General features: G+C 40.0%; 1 protein-coding gene across 1 annotated transcript in view; it reads left to right on the top strand.

Moving 5' to 3' along the window:
• The window catches only part of TENM1 (teneurin transmembrane protein 1), a 383458-nt gene that overhangs the window by 219286 nt on the left and 137336 nt on the right, over positions 1-26836 (top strand). The window contains exon 10 of the mRNA XM_029911855.1: positions 1956-2156. Coding sequence (XP_029767715.1) covers positions 1956-2156 — 201 coding nt within the window. The remainder of the gene's footprint in view (positions 1-1955; positions 2157-26836) is intronic.

Genomic DNA, 26836 nt, shown 5'->3' with positions numbered 1-26836 from the left:
AGGAATCCACAAACTTGTACATGGAATCTGCATCCCCCATATTGTGTAGCTCCTGACGTGTGTAGGAATCCACAAACTTGTACATGGAATCTGCATTCCCCATATTGCGTAGCTCCTGACGGGTGATAAATAATTCGCCACGACAAGGATCCTCCAGTCCTCCCACTGTCTCTGCAGAGAGGAAGAACAAAGGATTTGGAGATTACAGAATAGCTGCCTTGGAGTGTATTGTCCCTACTCCATAACCTGGGCTGTTCCTCAGAATTGCTGTTTCCTACATCCCTGCAGAGTTTCTCATCAGCCAGCTGAGTTATTCAGGCTGGAGTCTGGGTGGAGGTTAAACTACGGGGCCTGTTTAAAAGTTTCCATGATAAGGAAGTGCTGGGTTTGTACAAAAGTCTATAAAGGCTCCACAGGAGTAATTAACACCTAAATTAAAATTATTCACTAGAGCTTGCTCAGTTCTTAAGGAACAATTTAGTCCAAATTTAGAACAAATTTAGCCCTTTTGTCTGTTTGCAAATTGTTCATCGGTGATTATGATTTGTATGAATCTGGTTATTATCTGCAATTGCCCAGTGTATATATTTTGTGAACATGTGAGCTCTTCATAGTGAGTATTTAGTCAAGGATTCATTATTCAAGATTGGTGGATGGCCAGGTGACATTGTTTCAGGTACAGATTCTTGGTTGCAAAGCCAAAATTTACTTTCCACAGATATTTGTAAGAATAAAACTTTTCTTTTCCAAAAGGAAACAAAATATGGTGCAAACATACCAAATGATAAACACTAAGCAATATTCCAAGAATGTTAGGTAGTATTAAACAATCTGTTAAAATGCAGATTATTTGCCTGATAGATGTAATGACCCAGCCCAGCCATATTGGTATTTCAGTAATGGACCTGGGCACAGAGTGGGGAGAGAGAGATTCATAGATTCTAGGACTGGAAGGGACCGCGAGAGGTCATCGAGTCCAGTCCCCTGCCCGCATGGCAGGACCAAATACTGTCTAGACCATCCCTGATAGACATTTATCTAACCTACTCTTAAATATCTCCAGAGATGGAGATTCCACAACCTCCCTAGGCAATTTAAACACTGGAATAAATTGCCTAGGGAGGTTGTGGAATCTCCATCTCTGGAGATATTTAAGAGTAGGTTAGATAAATGTCTATCAGGGATGGTCTAGACAGTATTTGGTCCTGCCATGCGGGCAGGGGACTGGACTCGATGACCTCTCGAGGTCCCTTCCAGTCCTAGAATCTATGAATCTCTCTCCCCACTCTGTGCCCAGGTCTATTACTGAAATACCAATATGGCTGGGCTGGGTCATTACATCTATCAGGCAAATAATCTGCATTTTAACAGATTGTCCATATAAAAATGGACCTGACAGGTGAAGCCATAATGATCTCTGGAGGTCTCTATTGTTGCATGAAGATTGCATTGGCTTCTCATTTTAGAGAGCGAAAAAAATGTCTATGCATATTTCTGGCTGTGACTTAAAGGAAATGTGGACAAAGGCTGTCACTTGGTTATATGCACACACTGATGTGCCCGAGTATCATAAAAGATTCACTGTTGTTCATCATCTTGTGTAACATACACAGAGTAGTTTAAACTATAAATGTAATTAATTGAGTTAAATAAAGGTGAAGTGGTAACCTTAACTTCTTAATTTCCTGCATATTCAAGTCTAATGAGCCTGAGTAAAGACTACTAAAGTGAGGAGTTTAAACTCATGTGAGTAAAAGTTCCAGGATTTGGCCTTTTATAGCACTTTAGTATAGTTTTGTTTCCTCGGTATCTGTTAATATTGCTCTGCTTGAACAAAATGTTTGCACAAGAGCCATTTTATTGCCTATTTAAAACAACCATTTATGTTGTATATTAGAAAATCAATGTAAAAGTGTCAGTGGTGTTCACTAAATATTTTATTTATTTCTCTCCAGAGGATTGTTTAGATCCTATGTGCTCTGGCCATGGTGTCTGTGTTCAAGGGGAATGTCACTGCTCTGCAGGCTGGGGAGGAGTAAACTGTGAGACATCTCTTCCTGTATGTCAAGAGCAATGTTCAGGCCATGGGACTTTCCTTGTGGATACTGGTGTCTGTAGCTGTGAGCCTAAGTGGACAGGTTCAGACTGCTCAACAGGTACAGTTTAAAAAAATTCTTTTTTAAATAAAGACTCTGAATTTCTTGTGTTTTCTATTCAGCTTCTGTTAGGAAATATAACTACACCAGTGTTAATAAAAAAAAAAAACAATCCAATATGGAACTTTGTGGGACGTGAATATGGACATTATTTTGGCAGCTCCTGGTTTTCATGTTGATGTGTTGCAAAGATAATTAGGTTTTTTTCCTATGACAAGCATTGTGATTTCATGACTGTATAACAGCTAGGGCACTAGCCCTGTGAGGGTCTGAATGCCTTTGCCTTCAGTTGGAGTTAAGAGTGCTCAGCACCTTTCAGGATCAGGTCTTCAATGCATGGTAATAATCCACAGCAGCAAAGGAGACCACGAAGGTATCAACAGTCCTGGGATGAATGGAAGAACGCTGCCTACACCCAGTAAACCATGAGCAACAGCAGCCTCTGGCAAAAATAAATTCTAAAAGAAAAATAAATTCCCATCTACTGTGCTGGGATAACAACTAACTTCTTACTTAAAGGACCATCGAGGTTTAATCCCATTCAATTTGTTTAAGTGTAGAGATGATCTCACTATGTACTTTTAAAAGAACTGACTGTGCTCGGGACAAGAAACTATTTAGCATTTTATTCCTGTAATAGATCATGTTGTTTCCAAGGTGCATGTCTTTGTCACTTTATTTTTTGCTCACAGCTTATGAGGCTCAGTCGATGATTATAGCATTAGCTGTCCTCTGTCTCTCTCTCGCCATAACACAAACTAGATCCGAATGATAGATTTTTCTGAATACTTTGCAGTACATCTAATGGTCCAAGCTTGCAAGGTTCTTATCATTTCCAGGGAGTTGCCATAGACCTTCCAATCCCACTGGAGCCAAGCATGCAGAATTGGACCCTATTTCTTCCTTCCAAATGCACAGATAACATTAGTGACAGTTAAGTACAGGTACATATGGGAAAAGACCTCCTAGTGTTTTCTCTGTAAATGTATCACTAGCTAGAAGCCTCCGTTCAGCAAAGCAATTAAGCATATGCTTAAGTCACATTGAATTCATTAGTTAAGCACATGCTTAAGTGTTCTGATGAACTGGGACTATAGTGCCCAAACTGTGGGAACATTTATAAGCAGCAATATACTGAACTTCCCATAATTCTGAACGGTCAGTGAATGGTTGTTCTAAAGACTCTTCAGCATTCAGTCCATGCCATGGGATTAATAATACATCTCATCTCATTATGAGCCCATCAGATATGATACTTCCGTTGATAAGAGTTCCGTCTATTGGCTTTCAATAATATGAAAACCCTAATGCCCACATTTTCATTATAAGTGTCTCATTATATGCTGAAAATGTTCCCTAAAGTAATATACTAGTATGTCCATTAATAAAAACAGATAATAAGAGGAGCTGGTTCTGTGACTGCATGTGATTACTGTTGCCAGGAAACTGGTTCCTTGTCAGTAGAGAGAGTGGGCCAGATCCTGAGTCAAGCTGAACTGCACACAGGGCAGGGTGCAAAGGTCATGTAACGCTCACTATTGTATTCCTTGATGCTGGGACCACTGTATGCAGGACAAGTCCCTTTTGTAAGTTTGACCAGCCTGGTATATTGAGTTTTCCGCTATAAAGGTATCACACAAAGGAGTCAGCCAAAAACAAACAAACCCCAAAACAGAACAGTTTGCTTCATAATTTAAAAATAATTAGTGAAAAAACTTTTAGCTTCTACAACTTAGAGCTGGTGTAGATGTCCAGACTCACCCCTGCGGCGCCTCCTGCTGGTCGTCCAGGGAATTAGCTCACCAGCCTCTGGAGCGCCCTCTGCAGGCCGGTGATCCACCTTGTCCTCTGCACTGGCCCCCGTGTCCCTCCCAGGACCCCGGTGCCCCTTGCTCTGGGTGCTGCCCCCTGGCAATACCCACACGCTAGGTCTCCCCTCCCAGGGGAACCGCACCCACTATCCCCACCTTGCCTCAGCACTAGGCCACTGCCAGTCACCAACTAGCCCCCCGCTCCCTGGGGCAGACTGCAGTATCGGCCACTCATCACTGGCAAGGGGGGTTTGGACCAGCTGCCTTGGCCTAGCCCTGGGCTGCCCTCTGCAACCCCCAGTACCCCTTGGCCTAATACTAGGCCGCAGCCTGGGGCTATCCGGGCTGGAGCTCCCCAGCCCTGCTCCACTACAGGTACCCTGTCTAGCTCCCTGCAGCCAAGCCCTGCTCTCTCTGAAGGCAGAGAGAGACTACTGAGCTGCCTGGCTCCCAGCCTCTTATATAGGGCCAGCTGGGGCCTGATTGGCTACTTCCCCAATCAGCCCAGTAGCTTTTCCCTTTGCCCCAGCCCTCTGCCAGGGCTGTTTTAAACCCCTCAGGCAGGAGCGGGGTAGCCACCCCGCTACAGCTGGCCATTATTTCACATTGGGAAAGTAGAGATTTGGCAAGTATTTTGAAGGGGAAATTCACTGTTGTGTATGTACTGAATTTGTTTCCCACAAAATGTGCAAAAGAATTCTGATTTGTTATGTGGGCTCACTGTAGCACCTTTGCACAGAATCTCCCAAAGAATTAATGTCTATAGTGTCAATGGGACTTATGGCTTGGGCAATTGGGCATTTAGCAAGGGAATATGGTAGACCCTATTTTGCAAGCTAATCTATTTTTCTTTCTTACTTGCTTCCATTAATCAATAAGGAAAATACCTCTTTCCATTTCTACCTTCTCCTGACTTGCCAAGAAAGAATACTTGTATGATCACCCACGTGAATCTGTCTTTATAGCTGAGCATTACTGATCTCTCCTCTTAGATGCATCTCTCTTTATAGCCATTAAACCAGAACCTGGATTGGTGTGACAGCACAATGAACATTAGATTGAAGGGTAGACATTGGCTCACTGGTGGAGACTTTCTTCCTGGGATCAATACTTATTGTGCATACTAGGATCAAAGCTTGATTTTAGTGAGAAAGGAAAACATCAGAAGTGGAAATTAACAGGGTCAGAGTAAAAGAGCCTTTACATGAGGCTAGTGGTTAGAAGAAATCATGAATTTCTTTAGAATGGGTGGGTTGGAAAGGGTAAACAACATACCACTCATCTACATTCAGGAAGCCGTGAAAGCCTTGTAAGCCCTTACTAGCAATAAATCAGGCAGCTTCGGACACTTTCATTTTTCCTAGAATCTCTTTGTATTTCAAGTCAAAGAGGCAAGATAATCTCTATCAGTAGTGTGGAAATTATATTTGTAATTTGACTACAATATGGTACCTGCAGTGAGCTCTTTCAGCAATTCCTGTATTGCATAGCAAATATCAAACATTTGCAAAATGCCGTAAGCAATTACTTTTCAGTTGTCATACTTTTCTTCTAAATAGAAAATTAAAACCCCTTGTTGTACCATAACTGACAGCAGTAGCAAATCTAAATTGCTTCCCTAATATTGGCTCTCCCTGTCCCATCAGAACTGGGGCTCAGCCACTTCTGCAGTACCCCCCATCAATCTCCTCTGGATCTTGCACAGGTCCATGAGTTTGGGGTCTACGCCAAGGGAGGGAGCACTAGGGGGACATAGCCCCTCAAGCTCTAAAGAGCTTCTTCAGAAAAGATGATACAGAACTGTCCCTCTGGGCACCATGAAGGCAGCCATCAGCAAGGATGAAGGGGATCAGAGGCACAAGTGTGAATCCCCTGACACCTGTGCACATCCTTCAGGATCTGCCAAATTTGGAGGCAAGATCTGAGATCTAATGGAATAATTCATAGAGTAATAGATTTTAAGGCCAGGAGTGACTGTTACGATCATGTAGTCTGACCTCTTGTATAACTCAGGCCAAAGAACCTAACGTAGGCTATGGATACACCTCCAGTTACTACGGTGTAACTTACGTTGCTCAGGGGTGTGAATAAGCCACCCCCCTGAGCAGCGTAAGTTACGCCAACCTAAGCACCCGAGTGTCGGCGGAAGAATTTCTCCCACCAACATAACTACTACTGCTTGCGGGGACTGGAGTAAGTAAGTGGCTGGGAGAGCTCTCTCCCATCAGAGTGTCTGCATTAGCAGTGCTATAGCTGTGCCGCTGTAGGCTCTGTAGTGTAGCCATAGCCTCAGTAATTTCTGTTTGAGCTTTTAGAAAGTTATCCAGTTTTGACTTAGACTATAAATGATGGATAAACTACCACATCTGTTGGTAAGTAAGTAGCTCCCATCATTAATTATCCTTCCTGTTAAAAATGTGCCCCTTATTTCTATTGTGAATTTGTCTAGGTTAAGCCTCCAACTATTGGATTTCATTATGCTTTTTCCTGATAGATGAAAGATTTCCCTTCCCTGAGCCCTCCTCCATAGGTATAGGTGGGAGATGATCTGGCCCTGTATGCTAGCATTTGAAAGCTTTAAAATTGTTTTCCAAATCAGAGATATATATTTATATGGAACCAGTGGTATGTGTTAGGATGGAAAGTGTTTTCAATCACAGTACTGAAAGGCATACTTTACTGCTAAAGGTACATTTACTTATTTCTAGCTGGAATGCTGTAAAGGCAGAATCCATCTTTACTAAAAACTTGAGTGTGATCATACTTAAAAAGTTTCTGCTGGTTTGAGAGAGAATGGAGAGTACCACCTGAGCCAGTAGTCTCTTTCAAAATGGAAGAAACTTGTTAAGTGCTGCCAGTAGAATCTTATAAAAACAAAACAATCGAACCAAATATACTCCCACACTTAAGCAAACTCCCCGCCCCCCTGCAGAACTGGAATATATTTTTGGTAGACCTTTTTCCATCATTGCTGATTATGAAAATAACTGTAAAAAGTTGTTCTTTCTCTAATCAACCCGATTCTCCTGATTGATTTATATAGCAATGCCACAAACCAGTGTTTACAGGAACAGAATCCCTTCAAGTTGTTATTGTTTGGCAAGACCTTTTGAAAGCATAACTACCGTAAAAGTGCTATGGTTATATACAGCTATTACTTCATCCAAAAAACTACTCTGAGAGGACTCAAACTGTAAGCTTCACATTCAAAAGTCAAGAAAAGACATAATTAAGATTGCACGTACAACCTTAACCTCTGTCACCTTAGGGGTGTTTTTTACAACATATCAGAAGGGTAGCAGTGTTAATCTGGATCTGTAAAAAGCAACAAAAAGTCCTGTGGCACCTTATAGACTAACAGATGTATTGGAGCATAAGCTTTCATGGGGCTTTCGTCTGACAAAGTGGGTATTCACCCACGAAAGCTTATGCTCCAATACATCTGTTAGTCTGTAAGGTGCCACAGGACTCTTTGTTGCTCTTTACAACATAGTCTTTGTTATTTCTCACTTAATTTTGTTCTACGTTTGTTTGGTCCAGTCATGTAGATAGTTACTCTGCGGTGTATGATTGCTCCCCGGGTGGCAGTTACAATGAAGACAGTGTACTTTTGTCTTCCGCAGGACTATGTTCAGGAGTAAGGTGACTCCTGGGAGTAAATGTTTGCTGAAATGGGCCCATGGATATAACCAACACTGAACTCTGTCATGACTGAATGAATAGAGTGAGAAGAGGAGGCTGGTAATAAAGAGGGAAATGTATATTTATACAGTAATGGTGGGAGAGCAAATGCATAGAAGTACATAAGAGTTGAATGAGTATTTGGTCAACTATATGTTTTTAAAATGTCCTGGGGTGAGGCTTTGTTTCTACTAGCTGATTCCATCCTGATACCTCTTTGGGCCAGTGGCTAAATGTCTCTAATTCGACTACTAATTTTCAAAAACCTTTTCTGAACTTCCTCCTTTGCTTCTTTTTCCCACATTCCCTATGAGGAGCTCCATTTTCCATAATGTTAAAGGATTGGGAGTAACACTGGGTCAAAATGGGCAACTGTAGAAATGGTAGAGAAACTTCCATTTGTTTTGGTTCAGTACACTGGGCTGATATTTTTAATGGTACGTACTATGTACAGTGATTCTGGATTACAATGCAGGTGCCTACAACTAATTTGAGATCAAAAGTGCAGTGATCTGTATGTGTTTCCAAGCTCATTTTACCATCTGGGGAGCACTGAGTTAGTCCATGGGAAAATGGGGTGTTTTTACATTTTACTCATAAAAAATGTTATGTTGAACCTTTGCCTGGATTAACACTTTGTTGTCCAAAGTGGGCGAAAGGTTCTTTTAACCTATAAACATGTTATGTAAAATTATTTTTAAATAGATTGAAAGGACTTCACCTGCAGCCCCTTCAACTCTGGCTCAGATCAATCTATTCTTCTACATGACATTGGCCAGACAAGAAGGTTTCCCTGACAGAATGTTATTGCAGAGCTTCTTCGGTGCCTGGAACACGCCATTTTCTTTCCCCTCTCAAACAAAGACACTAATCACAGATGCATCAGGGATAGTCTGGGTAGCTCATTTGGACAACCTACAAATTCAAGGAAATTGGTTCCCCAGATGATCTGGGGTTACATATTAACATCCAGGAGCTCAGAGCCATCAGACTGGTCTGTATGATGTTCCTGCCTCCAAAACTCAGTGCTGCAAATCTTCACCGATAACACAACAGCTATGTGCTTCTTAAACAAACAAGGGGGCACCAGCTTCTGACCCCTCTGCCTAAATGCCATCAAATTATGGGCTGGGCTTGAAGCCATTAGAACAGGGTAACCCTGGTGGCTTTCATCTCCTGGGAGTCAGCAGCAGCATAGCAAACTTTCTGAGCAGGCAATTCATGGCCTATCACAAATGGTCCTTACATAGGCCCATCATATGCCTGATAGTCTCTCATTGGGTATCACCCATAATAGACTTGAATGCCACCAAGGAAATGCTAAGCGTGTCAGAACTCTTGCTCCTGAGCAGGCCTGAGTCCAGAATAGTTCCTGGATGCTGTCATCCTTTAGTGGAGCCAAGTCTTCCTTTACTCTTTTCCATTGATTCCTCTGATTTACAGAGTAATGTCCATGATCAAAAGAGACTAAGCCATGATCATTCTTATAGCATCCAACTGGCTATAACCATTTTGGTTGATAGGCCTGTTACAGATGTCCATTCAGACTCTGATCCAGCTCCCAGACCTCCCAGACCTGATCACACAGCACCACAGCCAAGTACTTCATCCAGACCCAGAGGCACTGCATCTGACAGTGTGACTGTTGTCTATTTAAGTACCACAGACAGAGACTGCTCACTGTGGGTCCAGGAAATCCTGATACATACCAGGGCAATATCTACCAGAAGGATGTATTCATCTAAATGGAATAGGTTCTTGACATGGCAGCCCAACATCGTCTGCTCCCAACCCAGGTCTCAGTAGTGAAGATCCTTGACAATTTAATTGCACTTAATACAGGCCAGCCTGTCATTCAGCTCTGTTAAAGTCCAGCTTATGGTGATCTCAGCTTGTCATCTGCCTTTACAGTCGTGCTTGGTCTTTTCTCAGCTCACATTATCGAATTTCTCAAAGTATTATTACCAACTTACCCACCTGTCAGAGAATCTACTCCTGCATGGGACCTTAATTTAGTCCTCCAGAGGTTTACGGAGCATGTATTCAAACCTCTCTCAGAATGCTCCCTGCATTTCCTCACTGTATAGATAGTCTTACTAGTGACTATCACTTAAGCCAGGAAAGTGAGTGATCATCAATATTAATGGCTGAACCCCTGTGGAACATTTCATAGGGACAAGGTGGTGCTATAACCTCACTCAAAGTTCATTGCTAAAGTGTCTCAGATTTTCCTCTAAACCGGTCAGTCAATCTCTCTGTCTACTTTCTGGAGCCACACTTAGCACTAGGATAAAAGAAACTGCACACATTAGATGTAGCCAGGATTTTTTTTTATTATATTGGAATGGCTAAACCATTCAGACTATTGCCCCATCTATTTCTAGCAAAAGCCTGGTGTTTTAAAGTTCAAGCCATCTCTTCACAAAGAATATTCAAATGGATAACAAAATGTATCTCACTATGTTATCAGCTGTTATGGCATACCCTTCCCCCTGAACATCATGGCTCACACCACCGCAGCACAAGCAACTTCCACAATCTGCTTCAGGAATGTGCCAGTATCAGAAATCAGTAAGGTGTTTACATGGTGTAACCAAGTGACTTTTGTCAAACACTATGTATTGCCAGGTCAGATGCCAAGTGTGAGAGAGCAGCACTTCAATCACTGTTTGACTGATGCAGTTGAAACTCCTCACTCCTATCATCCCAAGACAATACTCCTTGCTAGTCGCCTACAGTGGCTGACACATACTCGAAGAAGAAAGAATGATTACTTACCCCCTAGTACTGTGGTTCCTCAAGAACCACATGTTGTTAGTCAGTGTGGATTCCACAGCCTGCTCTCCATCCCCACTTTTCAAGTCTTCAGCAACCAGGGGCTTTAAAGAATTTCAAGGGAAATGGGATTGGGTCATGATCACTCCACCTTTTATGCCCTCACACAGGAGCACGAGGAAGCACAGGTGCACGTGTGGACATAGCAGATACTGCTATTTAAAAACAATCAGTCTCACACACATGAGATATATGAGCACCTACTGTGTATCTGCACTGATCACAACATCTCGAAGAGCCACCGTTACCGTAGGGTAAGTAACTGTTCCTCATAGCATCCTAATGACCTTATCCAATGGTCATAAAAAAAGCTAGTATTTTTTCTCATTAGTCTTGTAAGCTAATTTTTTGAAAAGCAGATAATTCTTTGATGTAAAACAATGAAAATTAAAGCCCTGTAACATTACTCAGAATATAAATTTGAGTGTTTTATGTTCATAATTCTCTCCACACTATGAGTTTTTCTTCCTTTGTTCTTTCATTTTTTTCCCTGGGTTTTCTCTTTGTTTATTGGTCCTTTGGCAACCTCAAGAGTGGAGACCTCTGAAGAAGTCAGAGATACAGGCTTTACCTTCCTTGTAGTCATAAATTACTTAGCCATCTGACAGCTCATATGCACCAGAGACATCCATTTCTCATTTAATCTTCTCCTTATCCTAAGGGATGTGAACATAAAGCAGGAAAGTGATATTCTCTTTATGGTCAAATGCATTATAAACTAGTTTTTGTGAAAAACTCCTTTCCTGAAAAGAGCCATTCTTGGCCCTTTCAATGGCTCAGCAGCTGTACACCATATTGAATCCTTATCCAATTGTGGATATGTGTTAAATTCCATTGTGTTCAGCTCCCCACCATATGGCTCACCTGACCTGTGTGGTATAGAGGTGTTGAACTGCACACTTGGCAAAATAATAATAATTATTATTATTACTGCTAATAATGATAACTAGCTCTTATATAGCACACCTACACTGATTCTAGTCCTATTAATGGATTATTTTTAATGTCACCAACAAACTCCACAATAACTGACTTTTTTCTCTCTAATTGTTTTAACTGTAGTTTTAGGTCTTCATGTACAGAGTCTGATCCAAAGTTCTTTGAAGTCAATGGGAATCTTTCTGCTGAGTGCTTTGGGACCAGATGCTTATACCCAGATAGAGGCAGTTCTTCACATCACTCAGCATTCTGGCTGAATGAAGTAGCAGCATCGACAGTCTATGAAGAGATACTCATCTAGTTCTGTGTCTGGGGGAATGTAGATGTAACATGGGACCTTGAGACTAAGGGGCCTGTAACATGGGACCTTGAGACAAAGGGATAGAAAATGAGGACATGGGGAGAAAATGGAAGATAGAATACATTTTGTGCATTCACAAATGCCCAGTCCCATATTTATTCCTCTAGATCACATTCATGGGTGAAAACTGGCCAGATATTCCAGTACACCTGGTGTAATTCCACTGAATCCATTGGCATTACTCCAGATTTACACCAATGGATATGGCCCAGTACGATTAGTAAGATGATAATGGCTGTTCTTTTTCATGTGTGCATATGTCCCAAAGTGATTATAAGTAGATGTTATATATTTAGCATATCTGTTTTGGTTCAGCTCTGCACCAGCAAAATTAGTGACAATTTCACAAAGAGTAAAAACAGATTGACACCATTTTTTTTTCTATCTTTTGAAACACAGAGCATCTTTAAAACTGAAGTTCTTTGAAAAAATACAAAATGTTGTAATCGTAAATTGTAATGTGCAAAGTAGAGTAATTTAAAAATAATTAGAAATACACATTTTTAAAATAAGTGCTTCAAAGGAAAATGAGTGAAGGCATAATACAGCATATTAATATAGCTTAAGACATCTCAAATTGATTTCAAAATTAAACAGCAAAAATTGCAACTTGAAAAAAAATACTTAGGTAAAACCATTACAGAGCAATCAAAAAACTCTTCAAATTTAGGAAATTACAAATTATGGGTGTCAGTCATTCTGATTTGCCAAGGACAAGGGTATTCACTCAAAACAACACTCAGTAGTGAAAATACCCTTGAAACATCTTTCAGTACATGACGTAAACTGTCACATATTTTCTATAGCCTTTCTCTTTTGTTCTTTTTCATTCCGCATTTTTATAGTATTTCCTATTTTTAGCAAATCTAAGGATCTTTTTAATTATGTTACGATCATTGCTTTGTAGGGAAGATTGGCATTCTTAATTTTGTCTAACTGTCCTCTTTAATTTGTGGGGAGTTGGTCTATTACTGCACTGCAAATTAAAAGGATGATTGAAGTTTCCCCTGTTGCACATTGTTTGACATTGTAGAAAAGCTCTTCTTACCACTATATATTTCATTGAAAAGTGCAAACTATGTGACCAGCTTGATCTGTGTTTCCTGTAGAATTGTAAGAGTTTGCAAAATGCCATCTTGTGAATGAGATTCCTTTTAAAATAATTAGTAGCAGTAAAAGAATGGAATGCTTAATTCAATCACTGGAGAATATAAAATGTGAGAAATTAGGGCAGCAAGAAACACTGTAATCAATAATAATAATAATTAATAATCCACTGGGTGCTGAAACCAGACCAGGAGGAACCAAAGTGGTGTCACTCTGGTGCCTTTTCCCAACATTAAAATACTTCAGAAAATGTAAAGAAAAAGAACCTCCAAAGAGCCTAGATGGCTGAGGGAATTACTAATGAGATACAGAACCTTTCACCTCTCAGTTCACAGGATCAATTCCAACTCAACTTTGAAGGATGAAAGTCCTTACTCTCAGACCGCTGCTGAGTATTTGTGAGGTGAGATGTTGGATTCAGTTTATTATGTAATAGCCTGGTAACTGTTTTACAGTTGCCAGTAATTACCACCCTTATTGGCAGGCCAAGCTGACAGGACCAAGAGTGAATGGCCACTGAGGCTCAATTAACTTCTTGTCACCTGGAGAATGGTCTTTCCAGATCATGGAGGAGGTCTGTTGGCAGGACAGTGTAGGGAAGCAGCATTGACGCTTCATATTCTGTACCTGTTCTAGTTGTGATCCTGCCCATGGCAGGCCTGATAAGGGCACCGTAATGCACAGCATAGGCTAGGTATGAAAAGGGCACTGTATACTTACAGTTCAGTGTGAATTAATAGGTGGCCCTCTGACCCCTGGCATTTGGACAGGCCTGGGGGTTGGTTCACCCTCATACTGCACAACACCAAAGAGGTGATGAGCATCTTCCTGAAAACTGCAGCTGGGAGCTATGAGCACTTGCATCCTAATACCAGGAGTAGGGCTTGTATCCTGAGCAGCTCAGGAAGCATTCATGGAAGCAGCTGTGCATCATACTATGGCAGCATTACCAAGAAAATAGACTCAGGCCTATAGTTGTTATAACCCCCAACACTCAGACCGTCCAGCTGCCAGTTATTAAAATGTCCTGACTTGCTTTTCATCATGATCTCAACAGAGTGCAAAGTAATATCTCAGCAAAAAATGACTTATTGTAACCCTCCCCCCCCCCCCCCCCCCCCCCCCCCCCCCACGAGCCAGCCCCTCCAAATTCACACAGGGCCTGAGCATTTAAGCAAAAACCTCTGAGTTTGGAGGGGCTTGTTCACTTAGTTTAGATCTCTGGCAGGAGCTTGCTGTTTCGGTAGTGTCCAGACAAATGCAGCATTCTTTTCAATCGGGCCTTCCTCGTCATCGTCATTTTCAGCCTCCTCTGACCTCGACAACAACCACATGCTTCGATTATTTTTGTTCTGACTGAAAATGTCCTTCATAAAAGCTAGTGACTCAAAATGACGTCCCTTGCATTCAAAGGGTTTTTTCTCCTAGTCAGAATCCAATAAAGGGAATTTTTGTTTTATGAACAAATAGCATTAAAATTTGGCTAGACTAAGGAAGTACAAACACATTTTATTGAAACATTTACTTTACAATTCAGTGCAAGTTGATTGTTTATAAGAGGCAAGTTTATAGTTCAATCAGCATGCTTAAATTTTGTATTTCCTTCGGAAATTAGTTTCTAAACCATGCTGTGCACTTGAAGGCATAAAGTCCCTTTTATGCTATGTTTTAATTTTCCTTAATACATTGTGGTATCAAAGTTATAATATTCTCCTTTAGGATCTGCTGACTAAAATTGTGTTGCACAAATCCCTCTAGAATAGTACTTTTTAAAATATTTTATTGTAGTGGCATGATAAATTTAAAAAGCTATCATGAAAATATAGGCTACAATAGGCTACACAGGGAAATATTCCACAAAGGTTAATTTGTCTCTGAAAATAGAAAACTACTGTCTATTAGAAGGTTAAATGATGCAAGCTCCATGCATGTTTCTCCTGCATATTGCTTTATATGGCTTGTTGATTAGTTAGCTAATCCCAGGGGTGACAATGCAAACAGTAGAATTCCTGGCTCTAGTTCACAATAAAGATTTTTGCTTAAAAATGTAGACCTAGTAATTCTTTTAAAAATGCAAACCAAAATAAGTGAAATATTATAGTAATTGAAAATACATTTTACTGGAGATGGATCAAAGACTCCATGTACATTATCCCATTGTGCAACAGACATTCATGCATGCCCTAGTCCCATGGCTTTGAAATCTTGGCTATTTAAATGAACAGATCATCATGGTATAAAGCAGAAGTTCCCACACTGTGGTCCAAGGACCACATTCTGATGGTCTTCAGAAAGCTGTCAGTCCACACACTGCTTGGCTCATCCTTGTTTCCAGCTATTTCTACAGGCACTCAGCCTCTTGATTGCAGCAACTACTGCTAAGAGGAAACAGAGAGGAGAGACAAGCTGCCTTTAGGTATCATGTGGTTGGTCAGCATGTCCAGGAGAGAAAGAAATTCAACAAAACAATGCCTGCAGAGAAGAGTATCAGGAAGCAGGGGGGCTGAGAAGAATGGAGTGGGTGGCAGAGAAGCATGTGCAAGGGAGAAGGGAGAGACAGAGGAACCAAATGGGACACAGTGATTCACTATTCAAAATCTGCAAAATACTTATCTCACAGACAACAGTTAAATACTTTCCTAAAGTTATTTTTTCCATGTAAACAATTGTTCTAGCAGCTAAAGGAATGTTCTGTGATTGCAGAAGGGATGGTGACATGTGACAGTTACTGCGGTTCTTGCTACGAAAAGTACAAAAAACTAAGAAGAAGTAAACTGTGCTGTGAATGGGTGCTGTTGTCAGAAAAATGGTACAGTGGGCTGCAAGTTTTTTAATCAGGTGGGAGACTGATGGAGCTTTGTACCAAGTCATAAGCTATGGCTGTTTCAGGAGTGTGTTCACATATACTGTATGTCTTTGCTGAGATAAAATAATACATTTCATGAGCTCATAGGGTTGCTATCTTGTTAAAGCAAAGTGTAGTTCTTCCTGAAAAATGACTCTAACATAGCAATGTGGACATCGTCTCTTTGTTTCCATATTAAATTAGCTCAGTTTACAAAACAAGATACTTTTTTTTTTTTAACTGCCAGCCCAGATCCCTGAACTTAGGCTCTGAAAGTCACACTGGATATGTCTACAAAGCCCAGATCTGTGGGACCCAGGCTTGTGGACTCAGTGTTTCCAAGCCTGTGCTTGAGTGTCCACTCTACATTGCAAACCTGGGTTTACAATTCCTGAACCCATCTCACAGTGTGTTAATACGTCTATGCAGCACTACACAGACCACTTGGCATGGGTCTGCAGCATCAGTTGCATCCTTGCTGCAAAATGACAGGGCCTGCACCTGAGTCATGGCAGAATTCGGGCTCTGACAAACCCCCCAACAGGATCCTAGAACCCACGTCCTGAGTACTTGCTGGCCTGACTCGGACTGATTTGTTGGGTTTTTCCTGAGCCAGAGTCCAGGCTTAGAGTGCAGTGTAGACATACCCACTGTGTCCTTTACTTCTCAGCATCATCTCCTGTCCAAACTTAGCCATCAGTTGCACATATGCAGGCCAGGGGCTGCCTTTGGGTTTGCACAGTTGCATTTGAATTAAAGTTAGTAAATAATTCTTTCGATTATGTATGATAAGGAATAGTGCCCTCCCTCTCAGCAGTGTTGGCTTCGCAGGGGTAGCAGGAGTAAACAGCAGTAGAAATGTATTTTTGTTACTACAGTCAGATAAATCTATGAAGGTTGCACACACAGAGCACATCTACTGGGTCAGTTAAATGTTTGCATAGTCATTTTTCTTAGTAGGCCATATTCTAAGGTTAATTGAATGAATTGCAGTTGTTGTCTACTATGTATAAACAGTACTTTAAAATCATGTTTCTTCTTAATTTAGTATTAAGGATAGAACTGATTAAATAATTCATTGGGAATCATGTAGTCTCTGAATTTAGCCTTTTTCAATAATAATAATAATAATAATAATTAATAACTTTCCTATTCTCAAATTATCCATGAACCATTTTGGGCTTAACTGTGGAAAATTCCTGATCCAGTCCTGTTCCCAGAAATGGCCGTTCTCAGGGTTTAAAGAAGCAGTTAAGCCCATCTCTGTCAGCTTTACCAAACTTACCTAATGGATAAGCTCTTTGCCTTTTTAATTTTTTTCTAATTAACAGCTTGGTCAACTTCCAAGGCCTCCTTGGACGCATTTCTCACTAACTTTACTATCTATAATGTCTTTCACTGATTCCCATTTGCATGTCATGGTACAGCACTGACTCGGTGGTTTCACTTCTTTCCCCAACCTTCATGTCTACCCGGCTTCTGGCTTCAATCTTGCATCTATGGGCCTCACGCCTCAGGAACCCTGTATTGCATTTTCCTTCTACCAGTGAATTCCTCCATGCAGCCTTGTCTTCCTGTTTCTATAACAGTTCTTCTATCCTACTCATTACTGGCTCAAATTCACTTTTTTGCACTGCTCCCTCGCTAGTACTCTGATTGAACAAGCCATACATAGAAAATTATATGCACTGAAAGAAATTTCCTCCTGTTGTTCCCAGATTATTGGGAAGCAGTTTACAGAGCTTGTTAGCCAGAGCATGAATCTCTAGTGACCACTGTGTAGCTGCTCTGCTTACAGCATGTAAGGCTGAAACAAAGTAATTGAGATAACTATGAAAAAGGACAGTATTTGACAAGGAAACCTCACATACATTTACTTGAGCAGCCCAGTATAAAACAGTTAGTCTGGACAGAGCACTATGGGGTTCCCCCCTCACCCCTGTGTCAGTGTAATCTTCCCTGCTATTAGATTACGCTTCTGTTCATTTATTTTAAAACATTTCCCACAAGTCTTATCTGACCTGTCAACCTGTATCAGCTCTAGATCTAAAAAAGAAGAAAGAGACAAATTCTGCTGTTAAAACCCCTTGTGAGTCAGACACAGCATAATTGTATTTCTGTTTTACACCAATATCATGGCTTAGTAAACAAAGCTATACCCAATGGTGAATGTGTTAATGCTTCTCAGTGGTATCAATTTCCAGAGCTTTGGTTCCATGAAATGAAATATCTATTGGTATGTTTACCATTGCCAGTCCAGATTCATAAGGTTGCATTGATTAGATTTTTGAACTGTAAAAATCAATACAGGTTGGGTTTTTTTATATACAAATTGGATTTGGATCAGGAAGAAAATATTCCACAGATGAGAAATAAAACTGGACAGAAAAACTTCTTTGTCTGTCCAGTGATTATTTTCTTACACAAATTGTCAAGAAAATTAAGGCTCCAAGTTTGCAAAAGGTATTTTCCAAATTAGTCTAGCATTATGAGTAATTGTATTAAAATTTTAAAAATCCATTTGCATGCAGATATTTTATAAGGTGAGCAGACTATACCCTATAATACCTTAGCTGGTGGGATTGTTGATGGCAGCATTCCTAATGGAAATCAGGAAAACTGTTTTTTGAGTACTTAATGCATCATAAATGTATCCATTGAGATGGGGTAAGATTATTTCCAGAAAGCAATTAATACAGTTACTCCAGTGACGGGGAGGCATTATTATGAGTAACATACAAAAAGATACAGCATCTTTAGTTCCAATGTTTTTTTATTTTATGTGGTTTGGGCTGTGGCTATGATGGGGTAGTCTGCCTACCTTCAGGATAGTGGTGCCTAGTGGTCAGCCCACCCCCATCATGTGGAGTGGCCCATTAAGGTTGTGAAAGGTCACACACACACACACACACACACACACACACACACACACACACAAAGATCTAGGAGATATTGATAAAGAGGAAGTGTCCCAGGAATAAGTAGTGCTTGGGAGGAAATCTCATCCCTGTGTCTTTAAGGGCCTGGGACCAGGAGCCTTGCGGAGAAGGTGGAGTAATGTTCCCCTCTTACCCAACCAGTTGGAGATAAACTGGGGGATGGGACCAGCATAAATGCTGCCCCCTCCCTTATAGCAGGGCAGACACCAGCAGGAGAACACTGGTCTGCTGAACCCTCTGAGGGCTAATTGCGGGGAAAGAAGCCAGCTGAGGGAGAAGTGGGCTAAAATCCTGCAGCTGGCTAATTTAAAACTAGGATTGGTAGAATTCTATTTTTTTTTAATAATTTTGATGGATAATATTGATGTTTACTTTTCAGCATTTTTTTATTTGTATCAATAGAAATTTTCACAGTTGTGGGAAATTTATGAGGAGCTCAGACAATGGGAGGCAGACAATACTTATTTAATGGCAGTAGACATTGAGATTCAAAAAGTTAAAATTTTATAACCGTTAAACATAAATTGCCAATATCACATGTCAAAGTATACAGAGTAAATGTCCTTAAATCAAACTTTAATAAGTTCTCTAGCAGCATTTTTCTTACTTTGCCTATCTGTAAATTTCGGTTAGTATCGATGGAAATATTTTTTCATGGTTTGTGTGCATGTGGTGAAATTAATGTTTACCAATATTTACCAATCAAATCAAATCCTTCCAAACCTACTTACAACCCAGCTCCAAGAAGGAGAGCTGGGGACTCCTGGCTTAAGAAGAGACAGAGGGACTGGCTAATTTATAGCCCAGCTTCAAGGAGGAGAGCTGAGGACACCTGTTTTGAAAGAGGTGACTAGAAATCTTCTGTGCACCCAGACTGGAGTGATCTAGGGCAACTAACCAAAGTGAGTTACACTAGATAGAAGGAGTTAATAAATCAGACCTCATGAAAGGGTACATGTCTTGAACCAATTTAGTCCGAGTAATTGACTGAAAAAACCTGAGGGTCCCTGACTGCAATATACCTACAGAGCCATGAACGGCTGCAAGGGGGCATGCTGGATGGGAACGCCTCATGGCAGGTACAAATGTAAGAAATGTAACTTGTAAGTTTGAGAAATGATACGTCACAAATATTTTCTCTGAATTAAGCTTAAAAGCGAAGAGCTAACAGTTAAATTTAAAGTGAAACTGATTGTTTGGGGTTGTGTTGGCTCTTCCATATGGGCAGGATAGGTGGTCATGTTGTGCTGATGGGCTATTTTGTACTGAATAAGTATCTGGATAATGGTTTTCAGTGCGTGTAACCCAAACACAGCATACTTTGATGTTGAGACCTTGATTTTTTGCCGGCCTTCCTCACTGAGGAGTATCCTACTCCATGAGTAACCCTTTAGAAACCAATGGGACAGCTCATCGAGTAAGGCATTCCTTAACATGAGCAATGGCATGACAATCGTCTGTATTCACTAGGCACAATTAAAAGCGGAAGCATCCAACATTTTGCAGTTTCCAATAAATCCACCATTAATCACAGTTGCAGTAATGATTTTTGGGACAAATCTAACAAACAGGCAACACAGAAGAGAGAGAGGAAACTGGGTATCAGTCAGGTTCCTTGATTCCCATTCCTCTTCCTCTTGGCCAACCATTCAGGCAGTTGCTGTCATGAGTGTTAACAGTCCAATTAGAGTCTAGGGTCTACTTATACTGGACTATTATATATTATATCTTTAATTCATAAAACATTTCACATACAGGTCTAGCTCCTCAGCTCATGTTAAATCAGCACGGCTGCATTGAAGACAATGATCCAAAAGAGAACCTGGCCTAAAAACAGTTTAAGTCTAATCTTTCATCCCATGGTAAACACCTTAGCAGGGTGTTTCCCAGCAATAAGACAATATTTTAAAGCCTGTAGGCCATGGGGGAATAAGAAAAATTAAAATCAGACCAAATAATGAGAAGAAATCAAGAAAACAAAGCGACAGAAAGAAAATGATGGGGGAGAAAGAGAGAGAAGGTCTGTAAAAATGTTGCATGGTTTGTGAAGTATAAAAGGAAGTCCATTGTTTCCATCACCACCCTAACTGACACACCAAAAGCCCCAGTGTAAACCCTTTCCATCAAAAGCCCCAGTGTAAACATAGTTATACCAGCAAAAAGTCCTTTTGCCAATATAACTTATTTCATTTGGGGAACTGGAACCTTTTCTAGTGTAGACAATGCCTCCATTTGGTGTCATTCAGAAATAGCTCCATCACTTTTGAAACTTGCATTTAAGTTTTTGAACTTTTGTGGGAGAAAAAAATATATTAATAAAATCAGTTGCTGAAAAATGAAAGACAGAACAGAGTTGTCTCCAGGACACAGCAGGCAGGTAATTTAAAAAGCTCAGGAATATTGTTGAAATTATTATGCAAGCTTATTAAATGCAAAGTATATTTAAATTGAAAAAAAACTTTCTTTATTAGGCCTAGATAGGTGAATTTTCATAGCCTCCAGCAGTTAAGCATATTGGGTAAAAGTCGGGTTAGATTAATTTCTAATCTTTATGGAAATCCATTTTTTAATAAATGGATTTCCAAGTTATGAATATGACACTTAAGGGTTTAGAATATCTGTAGCACAAGGTTCATCATTTAAATATGTGGGAAAGTAAAATGAAAGTGTTTTTTATTTTAAGATTATTTGAAAACTTTTGTTGACATATATTTTTATATTTTAACATAATGTTCTAGCTGAGTTATTCCTGAAGTGTGTTGAAATAACATAGAAATCTTATCATTAGAAACTATAAAATATTTAGCTTTAATTTTCTTTTTCCTATTATGCAATTAGAAACTTATTATAAAACACAGTTAAGAGAACTCATTGTTGACTTAGATAATTAAAATAAAGAATATGAAGTGAATTTTTAATGCTTTTTAGATTAGCCCCAGAATGATCAACATATTTGTCTCCTTTTCAAGAATATCTACCAATAATGCTTCAGACTGTATATGATGTCTTCTAACAAAATTAATGAACATTCAGAATTAAGGACATGTCAGTAAAGATTCCTAACTGCTTCAGTTGAACATGGTTTTTTAGACGTCGCTTGCTCATTAGTTGGTGGAAGGCTGAGGAGTCTGAATGCTAGATGTGATATCCATAAGACTATATCTCATAAAAGCCTGTTAGCAGGGGTCAGTTTGAGCCAGAGGCACTCATCAGCTGAGGCAAGTGAGGCACAACTTAACCAAGAATTCCCAACAGCTACAAAATAAATTTTGCCTATTCTATGTTATTTAATTGCTGAATAGATACAGATTTGAGGACAAACTGTGATGGGATTTAAATGTCACAGCTCTTTCTCTCCAGTAGCGAAATGCAATGTAAGAAAGTTTGAAGAATGTAGTGCTTGATGCATGAGGCTCAAATCTTGATATAGCTAATTGTGCCTCAAGAAGCTGTCTTGCTACCATGGCAATTTACCATGCCCAGGAGTCACTTTATAAGGGTATTACTGTGGTAACCAGTGCTTGGTGAGGCCATGGAAGGATTGTAGAAGTTAAGTCTGGGCTGCAGAGGGCGGGAATGGGGCCTGCACTTTCCGGGCCCCTCCCCTGGGGGTGGACCCTGTGCATGTGGACAATGAACCACCACCGAGCCCTGGGAGCACCTTGTGCTCTGTCACCTCTGGGTAGCAAAGGGAGTAGCAGCTCCTGTTCCCACATCCGCCTGTTGCTTATCACTAGAAATAAACTAACCTTTTAATAACCACTAAATTATACACTGTGTGGGAGTGGAAATAACTCTTTTGTGATCTGTGCCTCACCTGTCAAAAAAGTCACGAACGGTCACTGGTTTGAGCCAGTTCCCAGCACTCTTCTAACACATTGCTAGAAGTCCTGTCAGGTTTTATTTAATAACAAAATGAAGTCCCTAGCCCTTATGGTTGCAAAGATCTTGTTTCAGTTATAAACTGGTGCAGTGCAGGTAAAAACCCTGAGCCAGATCCTCAGTTTGTGTAATTGTAGTGGCTCAGTTAACTTCAATGGAGATCAGAAAATTTACACCAACTGAGGATCTGGTCTGTTAGCCAAATGGCAAGCCCCCACACACCTGCACAGTTATAGAAAGTCCAAGTACAGCTGAACCATTTCTCTTCTGTGCAGTAAGGCAAGCCATGCAGAAGAACACCACACAGAGAAGATTTAGAGATGTGACAAGGAGGTGCAGGAAATTTCATTAGCGGATCCATTATGTAAAGTGACAAGCCTAAACTCTTCTATGTAGAGAAGGAGCTTCACAAATAGAGTGTGTTACCCTATAGGTGGTATAAGTGATTGACAATGGAATATAATACACAAAGCCTCAGGCTGGTGGGATATTGCCCAATAGAATTCACGTTTTGAATCCAAAGAGGATTTTTTTAAATTATAGTATTTTATTATACATTTTAAGGAGCAATGGAGTGGAAGGAAATGCAGTTTTTTCCTAATTTACTTCTCTGGTTGGCTTCTTCTCATTTCAATTTATAATCGTGTCTTCGCGGAGCCATAGTAGCTGACACTTAACTATCAGGCTCAGTTAAATCCAGGATATTTTGCATGGCTGCTCTGGTTCCTAGAGCACTGCTCATCTGGGGTGGTTCTGAGTCCTTAAGGCATCTGTTGTTGTGGAAGGAAGAACAGATGTAATTTAACAAAGGGTCCAGTATAGCAATTACATGATCTTTTGGCTTTTTTATGATGTGACATTCATGGACAGAATTGTTTGGGACCATCTACCTATTTTGGGGTTTTATATTCTGCTCATCACTGTAGTATCTCAGCACCATCCACTGTGGAGTATTCTTTTGTTTAACCTCCTGTGCGAACATGGTCTACCAGGACAAACAGAAATGTAGTCAACTAGTGTTTCTCCCAGTTTGGGGGATTTTATGCATGTTTTCTCCAGAAGAAACTAAAGAGTTTATGTGTTTGGATATTCAAAACAAGGTAGCTTGAACTGAAAGTGCATGCTTAGTCATATTTATTAGGCGAGCTACTGGTTTTAAACTGAAATCTGTGTGCTTGTGCTACTTTGCTGTAGTTAGGATGGTCATTAGATTTAATTTCTGGTGCCTTGCTTGAGAACAGAAATCTATGGACAATCATGAGAACTGTGCTTGGATCTCCCAGCCTGAAGAATCCATCTCTAGTGTCATCTTAAACCACTTTTTTAGGAGCTTAATATTAAATAATTGAAATAATGATGGAAACCTGAGAGTTCAAACTCTGCCCACAGAGTGCTGATGTGTCAAGCGGTTGAGCAAGAAGAGGCAACTGAACGAAGTATCTTCTCTGCTTTGCAGCCTTATTATCAGAGAAATGTTGTTGAAGTTCACAATTTGCTTTCAGAGGAAAACAATGTCCGTCCTCCAGCGCAGTCATTGCCCTCATTAGTTCATGGCAGGAATTGTTTTCAAATTTTCCTTTGACTTCTGAAGATATATGAAGAGATCACTGTTCTAGAACTGTTGTCCTTTTGACTGAGCAAAGTGAGGCCCTACACTCAATTTGATGGCATTTCTCTGTCCCAGTGCAATGCAATAACTTGTGAACTCTGCATCTGATCTGTTCCAAAATGTCAGGAAATATTCTAGGCATCAGTGCCCAGAACCCCATTGAATTTGGTGAAAATCTGAAAACTTGAAACAGATATGGGGGATACATGGTGCCACTGGCATCTGATTAGGGGCACGAGGATTAGAGGAGAATGAGGGGGCACAGAGAACCCCTGGCATGGGGGGCAGAATGTGGGTTGCTGGAATGGAGGGAGGCAGGCAATGGGAGTACTCAGAGCTGCTGGTATGGGAGAAGAGGGAAACAGAGAGAACACACAGAGCCTGGGCTTGTTATACTGGTTATTTCACAGCATATGGAATGCAGAACATGACTTAATATTTTTGAAGTTTTTTGCAAGTATGTGTTTTTGTTTCCATTTTCAATCTGCTCTACTCATTTCATCCAAGCCAGTAAATGGCTGTCATTTAAATTGGTGATCTAGATTTAGACTGGTAATGTTGAGAAAAAGCAATGACAATATCCTGGGCCATCCAGTGCACATCTTTTACTCATAAGGCTGATTTTACTCACTGCAATTTGTTACATGAGATTAGACAAGGGCAAACTATTATTGCCATATTTCTAGTCTACTTGAACAGTGTGGATTCTCCAACCCTGTTGCATCTGATATGCTGACAATGGCTGGAGGTGATGTAGGAGTCACCACAATGGCACTATATTATCAGACCATCTCTCTACACCTGGCTGATCCTTCTGTGTCTGGCTAAGTTAACATGTGAAAAGCAGCAATAGTGCAGGATTTGGGCCTATCTAATTACAGGTATCCTCATCTGCTGTAAATTAACCTGAGCCAGATCCTCGACTGGTATAAATTAGCATAGTTCTATTGAAGTTAATGGAGCTATGCTAATTTATACCAGCTGAAAAACTGGCCTGTACTCTCAGGCTAAGTGGATGGGTGTAATTTGCTGCGCTGGAAGAATTTACCCAAAATAGTAAATTTTGTGGACATAACACTTTTTGGGAGACAACTGAAGGGTCTGTTGAATAAAATTGTTCTTCTTTAGGTAAGCAAAGGAGAAATGCTCAACTTTATCCAGATTTAATTTATATAAGTGTTGTGCATTGCAACATGCTAACGGCACTCAGTAATACTAAATTATTTCAATAAAACTTTAAAGTCTGTCTGTATTTTTTCATACTCCCTTACAATATATTCCCCAAGGAAATATGTTTGTATTTTAGCATAATTTTGTCATTTTTGTAGCCTATAAGGTTAATATATATATATATATATATATACACACACACACACACACAGATTGTTTTTTAAAGGTACTGCTGAATAAAACTATTCATGACCCTGAAACATTAAAAATGACATTCCTATACATATGTTGTAAATCACACAGCTGTCAACATCTGTAATGTTATTGCATGGTTTGGTTTTCATTACTTTTTTATTTCTGTTGAAAGATTGAAATTGATAAGGAATTTAAATATGTACTTTTAAAAAAAAATCCTATAGAGTGTCACTTTTTGTCATTACAGACATTCAAGGGGGAGTGTTTATATATAATAGTTCAGAGTAAGAAATTATCATTCTTTAAAACCTGTCAGGGGAAAATCTTTCCACCATTTGGTATGTTACACTTTTTAAATCACGTTTTAAATCAGAACAGACATGGTTATTTTGGCTTATACTTACGGTGCTATCAACTAGCTTCTGAGAAGGAGGAGGAAACATTCTTCTGGCAGGTTAATTGCAGAATAACAAGCAAATTCTGTCTGCTGACACTAATTATTTTAAATAAATTTAAACTACATTGAGCCCTCTTATAATGAAACCATTCTTTTCACAGAACAACTTCACTCTAAGTGGAGGTAGAATTGCAATTGGCATGTTGTGATTTATTGAAACAATTCAGGACTTTTAATTCTCCTTCACTATGAATGGAATTTCACTAGGGTCCCATCCATGCAGAAAAATTTACTGTGAATAGAAATGACTTGCAAGAACTGATCTTGTCACCATGGAATAGTTTTTATAGTTTGACCAGCCAGCCATTGATGGGCAAGGAGTAAAGCTTTTTAAACACAGACCTTGAAAACCATTGCAGAATTTGGGACATATTCCTGTGATGAGAGGCCTATATGTGAGTAATATTGTATTTTTCCGGGGCTGTGGGTTGCTTGCTGTTTAACATACGTTATTTTCTTTCTGTGTATTAGCTCTTTGGCTTTTATTGCCATAAGTGAAGGCTACTACCAAACTGATTAATATCCGTGTGATCACTTTGCTGTAATAGATTAGTCACACTTCGTCTTTTAACTCAATCCACCTGGACCCTGTACTTTGAGAACTGTTTAAATAAAAACTGTGTCCTAGATTTCTGAAAACACCTATCAGAATCAGGGATGGATGTGTGATACACTGGCTTAGGGCCTGATCCAAAATGCACCCAAGTAAATGGAAGTCTTATTATTGGTTTCAGTGGGCTTTGGAGCAGGGCCCTATGGCATGCAATTAGTGGCTGGCCTTAACAAATATAAGGCTTGCTACTTACCTGCTGCTAAAGAAGGAGTAGTTCATGTCGTTGCAGCCTGTAT

The sequence above is a fragment of the Terrapene carolina genome, unplaced genomic scaffold, assembly GCF_002925995.2.
Source record: "Terrapene carolina triunguis isolate 2854851 unplaced genomic scaffold, T_m_triunguis-2.0 Scaffold131, whole genome shotgun sequence".
Classification (NCBI taxonomy): Eukaryota; Metazoa; Chordata; order Testudines; family Emydidae; genus Terrapene; species Terrapene triunguis.
This window is presented reverse-complemented; position numbering and strand designations above follow the sequence as displayed.